This window comes from Herpailurus yagouaroundi, unplaced genomic scaffold, assembly GCF_014898765.1.
Source record: "Herpailurus yagouaroundi ecotype Mexico unplaced genomic scaffold, PumYag 196, whole genome shotgun sequence".
In the NCBI taxonomy this organism is placed as follows: Eukaryota; Metazoa; Chordata; class Mammalia; order Carnivora; family Felidae; genus Herpailurus; species Herpailurus yagouaroundi.
Window position 1 is genome coordinate 8,078,627 of NW_024412427.1, and position 9,471 is coordinate 8,088,097.

General features: G+C 52.2%; 1 protein-coding gene across 2 annotated transcripts in view; it reads left to right on the plus strand.

Moving 5' to 3' along the window:
* KIAA1755 (KIAA1755 ortholog) overlaps positions 1-3,231 on the plus strand; it is a 43,104-nt gene extending 39,873 nt beyond the window's left edge. Inside the window, exon 15 of one of the 2 annotated variants that reach the window (XR_005782019.1) lies at positions 659-767. Coding sequence is in view for 1 of the 2 variants with exons in the window: in XM_040447081.1 (XP_040303015.1) it covers positions 659-1,246 (588 nt within the window). In the remaining variant the exon portion in view is untranslated. Of the gene's footprint in view, positions 1-658 lie in introns of both variants that reach the window. The other variant, XM_040447081.1, reaches the window with a different exon arrangement.
* Positions 3,232-9,471: the final 6,240 nt, after the last annotated feature.

A 9,471-nucleotide genomic window follows, 5' to 3' on the forward strand; every position in this document is an offset into this window, starting at 1 on the left:
GATGGTCTCTCCAGCGACTGCTCGGGGACGCAGCCCTGCCTGGGCCGGTGTCGCCCGGGCAGGGAGGTGCTTGCAAGATACTCTGTCAAAGACTGGATACATGTGAGTTCAGATCCCACACTAAACTGCAGTGTGACCCGGAGCAAGTGATTTCCTGTCTCTGAGCCTCAGATTCGTCCTCCGTAAAACGGGCTGTGGGGTGCAGTTCAGTGGGATCGCGCCGTGAGATGCACAGAGCCTGGCCAGCCGAAGGTGCTCGATAAACATCAGCGCGACGCCTGCCTCTGCGCCAGTCGTGAGGGGTGAATGCAGTCGTTAGGACAACCCGAGGAGCCGAATGCCCCGCTCTGGATCGCCCCCCCGAGAGGGGTGAGGCTTGGCTGGCCCCCAGGTCATGCCTGAGGATCCCCAGGGGGCCGGGGGCTGTTTGCCGGTCGCAGGTGTGTTGACCTCAGGGGCGAGAGCGAAACCGTGGCCTTGGCTGGCGGCAGAGACTCTCATGACCCCACAGAGGAGGCCGGGGCATCGACTGGGCAACGTCTTAAGAATTCAACCCGGCAGTCCGTGTTTTCTGCTTGGAGATGCACATGCCGTCCTCATGGAGCCCCACGGCCCCGCTCCCAGCCTGAACCCCACATCCCTTTCTTCTCGCCCCCAGATAACCTGGTTTCACGTGGACTGTCAGGACCTGATGAGGCAGCTCAGGCTGGGCAAGACCCAAAGGGCCAGCCCCGGAGACCAGCGCCTCGTCCACCGCTACCTGCGGCGACTGGCATCCGAGTTCCCTGCCGAGAAGCTCACGGCCATGGGGCTGCAGGTGGCCTCTCTGAGCCAGGAGGGCCCCGGCCAGGCCCTGTGGGAGGAGGCCCGGGTGAGACACGAGGAGATCCGGACCCTCCTGAAGAGGGCACTGGCCCACTGTCCGTGCCCAGCGGGGCCCGCCGCCCACTCGGCACACCCAGAACTAAGAAAGGCAGCGGCCGAGGGTCGGGGTCTGAATGCAGCGGTCGCTTCTAGGGGAAGGGGAAGGCGGGGCCTGCCCCTCCGGGATTCCCTGGGCCTGGATCGACCGCCAAATTCCTATTGGCCTCGGGCCCCCCGAGAGGGGCAGAATGGAAGTTTCCAGGCAGGCCTTCTGGCCCAGGAAGCTGGCCAGGCTGTAGAGGCTGATGAAGGCAAAGGTCCCCGTGAGCCCTTTGATCCTGCCCCGGAGCCTCTCCTTGCCCCTCTCGTCTCCTGGCAGTGACTCCCCAGGCAGAGTCACACCCCCCACCCCGCTGGAGGCAGCTTCTCCTCAGAGGGGACAGACTCACAGACATCTCTGGAGGCCTCACCCCAGACAAGTCCCCTGCATCCCTCTAGCTAAGAACCCCACCACTCACACCAGGCTCCAGGGGGTGGCTGGGGAGGGGCCCAGTGACAAGAGGCAGTTGGGGAGCCCTGGCTGAGCCCCTCTGGACCTGGCTCCTGACCCTTGCTGTATGTGTCGCCAGGAGAGGGCAGGAGCCTGAACCCGCTCTGAGCTCCAGGAAACTCCAGGAAGACCCGACTCACATAAAATAGGGAGTATGGAGGGCAGGGCAGGACAGAGTAGAGCCCGGGACCCCGGGACCGACTGCATAACCCCCGGTCCCGTCGTGGAAAGAGTAACTGGTGCAGACCCTTCCAGAAGTCTCAGAGGCAACCACCTGGAGTTCAGGGGTGCACAAGCTTCCCCGTGGGGCCCGCGGGGCACCCTTGTCGTGAGCGGGGGGACTCGGGAGTGGCTTCTTATCTGAGACACGGATTCCAGTGCCTGTTTATCTGGCGGTGAACTCAGGATCCTCTGGTGGAGGAGTAGAGGGGAGTCTGGGAAGGGAATAAAGGGTGTGTTGTCAGGCAAATCCCTGCACAGCCGGCTGTTTGTTCTCTGGGCCATTGGCCTCCGCGAAGAGAATCATCTCCTAGAAGCCAGTTAGCGCACCCCAAAGGAGTGAGAATGCACTCTCCGCTCTGCTCCTCCCACCGGCGAGGGCCCTCTGTCTCACCTTCCAGGAACCCCACTTGTCCTGGCCCTCCGGAAAGAACCCGCTTCCCCTCCCCACATGTCTTCTCAGACTCTATGGGGTCCACTCCCCCGACCCCAGGACGCTCTTTAGGCACAGCGTCATGGGGTTCTGCTGGTGTTGGGACTGGGTGAGAGTGGGGAGCCACATCCCCGTCCAGCAGGGGGTCAAGGTGGGGAGGCCTTCACACCTCTGATCTCAGAGTGTCTAGAAGACAGCCGGCCTTTCACATGGCCCAGAGTAACCCCTGCTAGCACCTCCCCGGAATGTCCTGATGCTGAGAAACTGTGAACCCCTGTCTCCACCTCCGGTGCGTTACCAAGGTGGCCCCTGGCAGCCGGGCCCTGGAATTTTCCTGGCTCCGGACAGAGGGTGGGGCCCTTAGCTCATCTGTGGAAGGAGAGGGAGGCGGCACTGGTGTGGAGGACGAGGCGAGTTTTTCCGGAGACAGCTCAGCAGGGAAAGCAACACAAACCTCAGTGCCCAAGTTGGCTTTCAGGAATCTTCTAGGACTTAAGATTTTGGCAAGTGTGGTCTGTGGCCTGCCTGCCTCGGGACCGTGAGCAGAGCTGATCAAAGGCAGCCTCCTAGGGGGTCCCGCCCAGATAATTAAAATCAGGCCCTTGGGGGGCCAGGGCATGGCTGGAATCTGCATTTATAATCGACCGCTCAGGTGTTTCCCATGTGACACAGCGAGGTGGGGTGCTGCTGGGCAACACTTGGGGCTGGGGTCTGAGCTGGCCCCCCACCCCAGGCTAGCTCTGTTTCTTGCATTCCACTCTCCTGCCTTGCAGTCCAGACGGGCCTGAGGATACGGGAGGCATTTGATAAGCCCCCCTCCCTCCATCCATGCCTGTCGCCTCAGACAGGGGGCCGAAGGCTCTTAAAATGCTGTTGCTATAGCAACAGCATCCAACCAGTGGGGACCACAGGCAGGGAGCCAGGGCACCTGGGGTGCAAGGATGGAAACTAACTTCTGAGAGAACACAGACACTGCGAGGGTTGAGGGGGGCTGAGGAAGGGGACGGATGGTCCTGGAATTCTTGGAAGGGAGGGCTCCCCAAAGCCATCTTGAACATCCCTCTGCTCTCTAAAAAGAGCCAAATCCCGTCACAGTAGCCCATGGAGAGGGGAGGCCGAAACGAAATATAATAACGAATAAAATAATACATAATGTAATAGCTGACGTTTACTCTGCATTTTCTTCCTGCCTAGCTCGGTGCTAAACACCTGAAAAGCTGTACAGGGCTCACTGAATCTTTCACGACAGTCATGTGAGGCCAATACCAATTTCACTCCGTTTTACTGAGGAGGAAACAGACTCCGAGAAGTGCCACGCAGAGAGTGGCAGAGCCAGGACCTGATAACACGCCGATGCTTTGGACTCACCTCGGGACAAGCCCGGGCCGATCGCTGCTTCCGCGGGGGTCGCAGCTTTGTCCCCTCGGAAGTCCTGCGGAGCTTGGCCGCTGCTGTGTGCCCAGCTGTGTGCCTAGGCTGGACCAGGCTTGGTCCTTTGGGCCCTTCACACCTGGTCTCCGGTAGTGCGCGAGCCAGTGTGGCAGTGTGGTCAGTCACGTGGCTCTGGAGTTGGGCAGACTGGATTTCTGCCCAGGCTCCGCGGCTCACGAACTGTGAGTCCTTGGCCAAGTTGTGTGGTCTTTCCGTGCCGTGGTTTCCTTTCTCGAGAGAATAATCGGATCTCAGAGGCTTGCTGCGTTATGTGAGTTAGCATGTGGAAAGTCCTTAGAAAGGTGCTTGGAGCATAGTAAGTGCTCATTAAATGGGTATCTTGTATTATACTTTGGCCCCGGCCCGGCCAGCCCCTGCTTTCATTATCTAGCAAGCCAAGGGAGACATTTCTCCAGAGGCCACCAGTAGATTCCCAAAGAATTTTTTGGTCTTTGAATCGTGTGGATCTCTGATTAACTGACTTCTGCCCTGACCCACCCGTGGAAGGGGCGTGGCGTGGCCTCCCCCTAGAGATGTCGCTCTAGTGACAACAGAGCTTTGTGTCAGCAAAGCCTCAGCTCCAAGAGGCTGCTGTGCAGAGGCGAAGGTGCAGTCCCTCTGTGCCGGTGGGAGGAAGGTGGACCGTTAAGGAACCCCGAGTCCTCCAGTGACATGACGGTGACAGGAGCCCCTTTTTCGTGCTTGAGGGGTTGCAGGAGGAGCACCGCCTGGGAGGCAGGGGCCTCAGGTGACGCACCATGTTGCAGACCGCCTGCAGGACCCCAGGCGGGTTGCTTTCCCCTCTGGCCCTCAGTTTGCCCTATCCGTCCATCAGATCACTAAATGGATAAGGATTTTTCTTGTCTTTGGACTCAGAGAGCCCTGCCTTTGAATCCAGGCTTAACCGCCTGGCGGCTGTGAGCAGGGCAGCCTCTCAGTTTTCCCCACCTTCCAATGGGTTTATCAAGCCTCCCGGGCCAGCACGATAAGATCTCCGGATCCCCGAGCTCCATACCAAGCGTTTTTCTTCTCCAGAGGGGTGACTGTCGTGTCAAGGAGCAAAGCCTTAGGAATCCACTGGGCCGTGGCAAGAAGCAGGATGAGCCCAGATTGAAGTTGAGGCACTTCACAGTTCACAAAGTATTTTTTTTTGTCCGTCTGTTTTTTCCTCTGAGAGTCACTGCAACCCCGAGGGCACCAAAGTCATACTCTGGGATGTCCCCGTGTTGCAGTTGAGAAGACTCAATGAAGACCGGAGAGGGGAGGTGACGTCCCCAAGGTCAAACTGCAAGGAAAGGGGTCGCAGGGCAAGAAGGGGAAAGCCCAGAATCTTGTCCCGCTTCTGGTCAGTGCCAAATCTGGGGGCGCAGATAAGCCTCCAGTTGTCAGCCACTCGGAAGGGGGTGCCCCACACCCTCCTGCCGTCAAGTTACCCACACCAGACCCAGACAGGGCAGCCGGTTGGAGTCAGGGCACAGGCAGCCGTCATAAAACAGAGATATTCTGTTCTCTGGGGGCTGCGAACTGGCTTCCAGCCCAGGACAAACCCGTCTGGCTCAGACCCCCGCCCTCTCCTAGCTGACAAATTAGCTTTCTGAGGCTGGAGCCAGTGGGTCCCCCAGAGAGTGAGTCTTCTGTCTGGGCAACAGGATTCCTGAAGTCCTGTCCCTTCTGTTTGCGGCATGGTGGGGGCCCCGGGGGAACCACTGTACCCCTCAGGCCTCACTTCCTCCATCTGTGAAACGAGGGGGTTGGGCCCGAAACGGATGGCAAGCTGGGGACGTCTTGCATGTGGAACTCCGGTCTACTGTCCCAATGCCGCCTCCTCCTCTGTGCACTGCCCACGCATTCAGGTGCTCAGGCTGGAAGTCTGCAGCTTGTCCTTGAACTTCCCCACAGCCCTGAAATCCGCCTGCCTATCCTTCTCTGATGTTCCATTTCTCTCTCCCTCGGCATCCCCACCGGCCTCCCAGCCTCCATCCTCTCTCCCCTGGACGGCTGTAACTGTAGCCTCCGCGGTCCTCCCGAGCCACAGAACCTAGAGGAACCTTTACAAAATGTAAGATAACGTCGATGTCACCGCCCAGTGGCATCCCATGGCTCTCCGGATGTAAACCCAGCCCTCGCTGTGCTGCACGAAGCTGTGTGTGGTCAGGCTTCTGCCTATCACTCTAGCCTCGCCATGTGCCCCAATCTCCACATTCTCCCTGAATTGTGGCAACCCTGACGTCCTTTGAGTTCCTCAGCCACTCCAAGCTCTTTCTGAGGTCAAGTTCCCCTAAAAGCAGAACCTGGAGATGAGGCTCCGGTGCGGGTGATTTGTCGAAAAGGCGATCAGGACAGAAAGGCAAGGAGGCCAAGGTGTAATTGCAGAGCAGCGTCAGCCTCTGGCTGGTAACACGGAGACGCTGGAGGGCATTTTACACCTGCAAGGCACACGGGCTGTGTGCAAAATGTGCCGCGCTAAGCAGGGTCCAGGAGCCCGAGGGCAGTCTTTGGAAGTCTTTGCAGGTGTGGGTCCATCCGTAGAAGATACTATTCTGTATAAAGAATATGCAGGAAGCTCTCACAACTACATAATAATAGTGAACAATTTAAAAATGGGCAAAGGATCTGAACAGGCCTTTCTCCGAAGAAGAGACACAACATGCCAATGTTGGAAAGCAGTTTTCCAGGTCCTCATGTGGTTACCATATGACCCAGCAATTCCAGTATGAGGAATATACCCAAGAGGAAACGTGTGCCCACACAAAAATTTGTACGTGGATGTTTACAGCAGAATTATTTATAGTAACCAAAAAGTAGAAGCTACCCAAATATTGATCAACTAATGAATGGATAAACAAAATGTGGCATATTCAAACAATGGGACATTATTCAGCCATTAAAAGGAATGAAGTCACTTCCTCACTTATTCTACAAAGGCACCATTATCCTAACGCCAGAGCCAGACAAAGATATTGCAAGAAAAGAAAATTATAGACCGACGTAACTTATGAATGAATATACATACCAAAATCCTCAACAAAATATTAGCAAAGTAAATATAACAGCATATTAAAGAGATTATACAGTGTAACCAATTGAGATTTATCCCAGGAACGCAAGGGTAGTTAAGCATATGAAAATCCATCAATGTAACATACCATAGTAGTAGAAAGAATGGTTCAAAAACCCATGTGACCATCTTGATGCAGAAAAGACATTTGTCAAAATCCAATACCTCTTTGTGAAAAAAAAAAAATTGTCAGAAAACTAGGCATAGAGAGGAACTTACTCAACATTCTAAAGGACACTTAAGAAAAACCCACAACTCATCCCCAAAGGCAAGGGAATTAAAAGCAAAAATGAATTACTGGGACCTTATGAAGATAAAAAGCTTCTGCACAGCAAAGGAAACAACCAACAAAACTAAAGGCAACCAACGGAATGGGAAAAGATATTTGCAAATGACACATCGGACAAAGGGCTAGTATCCAAAATCTATAAAGAGCTCACCAAACTCCACACCCGAAAAACAAATAACCCAGTGAAGAAATGGGCAGAAAACATGAATAGACACTTCTCTAAAGAAGACATCCGGATGGCCAACAGGCACATGAAAAGATGCTCAACGTCACTCCTCATCAGGGAAATACAAATCAAAACCACACTCAGCTATCACCTCACGCCAGTCAGAGTGGCCAAAATGAACACATCAGGAGATTATAGATGCTGGAGAGGATGTGGAGAAACGGGAACCCTCTTGCACTGTTGGTGGGAATGCAAACTGGTACAGCCACTCTGGAAAACAGTGTGGAGGTTTCCCAGAAAATTAAAAATAGACCTACCCTATGACCCAGCAATAGCACTGCTAGGAATTTACCCAAGGGATACAGGAGTACTGATGCATCGGGGCACTTGTACCCCAATGTTTATAGCAGCACTCTCAACAATAGCCAAATTGTGGAAAGAGCCTAAATGTCCATCAACTGATGAATGGATAAGAAATTGTGGTTTCCATACACAATGGAGTACTACATGGCAATGAGAAAGAACGAAATATGGCCCTTTGTAGCAACGTGGATGGAACTGGAGAGTGTGATGCTAAGTGAAATAAGCCATACAGAGAAAGACAGATACCATATGTTTTCACTCTTATGTGGATCCTGAGAAACTTAACAGAAACCCATGGGGGAGGGGAAGGAAAAAAAAAGAGGTTAGAGTGGGAGAGAGCCAAAGCATAAGAGACTCTTAAAAACTGAGAACAAACTGAGGGTTGATGGGGGGTGGGAGGGAGGGGAGGGTGGGTGATGGGTATTGAGGAGGGCACCTTTTGGGATGAGCACTGGGTGTGGTATGGAAACCAATTTGACAATAAATTTCATATATTGAAAAAACAAAAAAACAAAAAAAAAATAAAATGCCATTGATGATTAGAGAAAATAAAAAAAAAAAGAAGAAAAAGAAAAACCCACAACTAACATCACACTCATAGGTGCAAGACCTATGATCTTTCCCCCGAAGCTTTCCCCCTAAGATCAGGAAAAAGGCAAGGAGGCCTGCTTTCACCCTTGCTATTCAACATTGTACTGGAAGTTCTAGCCAGAGCAATTAGACAAGAAAAACAAATAAAAGGCATGAACAGTAAAACTGCCTCTATTCACAGATGACATAACCCTGTGTATAGGAAATCCCAAGTAACCCGCAAGAAAGCTACTAGAGCCAATAGTTGCAGGGTACAAGATCAACACACAAAAATAGTTGTGTTTTTATACACCAACAATGGATAATCTGAAAAGAAAATGAAGAAATCAGTTCCATTTACAATAGCATCTAAAAGAATAAAAGCTAGGAATAAATTTAACCAAGGAGGTGAAAGATTTATATGCTGCAAACTGTAAAACATTGCTGGAAGGGCACCTGGGTGGCTCAGTCAGTTAAGTGACCCACTCTTGATTTCGGCTCAGGTCGTGATCTCATTGTTGGTGGGTTCAAGCCCTGCATCCCCACTATCGGTGCGGAACCTGTTTGGGATTCTCTATCTCCCTCTCTCTCTGCCTCTCCCCTGCTTGTGTTTTCTCTCTCTCTCTCTCTCTCTCTCTCAAAAGTAAATAAACTTGAAAAAAATTGCTGGAAAAAACTAAAGAAGACCTAAAAAAATGGGAAGACATCTTAGGCACATAGGTAGGAAGACTTAACATTATTAAAATATCAATACTACCCCAAAGCGATCAACAAATTCAATGTAACCCATATCAAAATTCCAACAGCCTTTTTTGCAGATATGGAAAAGCCAATCTTCAAATTCCCATAGAATTTCAAGAGGCCCCAAACAGCCAGAACAACTTGAAAAAGAAGGACAAAATTGGAGGACGTACAGTTCCCAGTTTCAAAACTTACTACGAGATTACAGTAATCCAAATAGTGTGGCATTGCCATAAAGACAGACATCCAGACAAATGGAATAAAACTGAGAGTCCAGAAATAAACCCATATATCTACAGCCAATTGATTTTCAACAAGGGTGCCAGGTCCATTCAACAAACCATGCTGAGGCAGCTGGATTTCCACATGTCAGAGAAGGAAGCCGGACTCCTACTTCACACCATATACAAAATTAACTCAAAATGGATCAACGACCTAGATGTAAGAGCTGAAACTATAAAACTCTCAGCAGAAAATATAGAACTAAATCTTCACGACCTTGGATTTGGCAGTGGACTCTTAGATATGACGCCAAAAGCATGAGCAACAAAAGGAAAAATTGATACATTTGAGGGGCGCCTGAGTGGCTCAGTCCGTGGGGCGCCCGACTTTGGCTCAGGTCATGATCTTGCAGCTCGTGAGTTCGAGCCCCACGTCGGGCTCTGTGCTGACAACTCAGAGCCTGGAACCTGCTTCGGATTCTGGGTCTCCCTCTCTGCTCCTCCCCCTCTCGTGCTCTGTCTCTCTCTCTATCAAAAATAAATAAACATTAGAGAAAGTTGATACC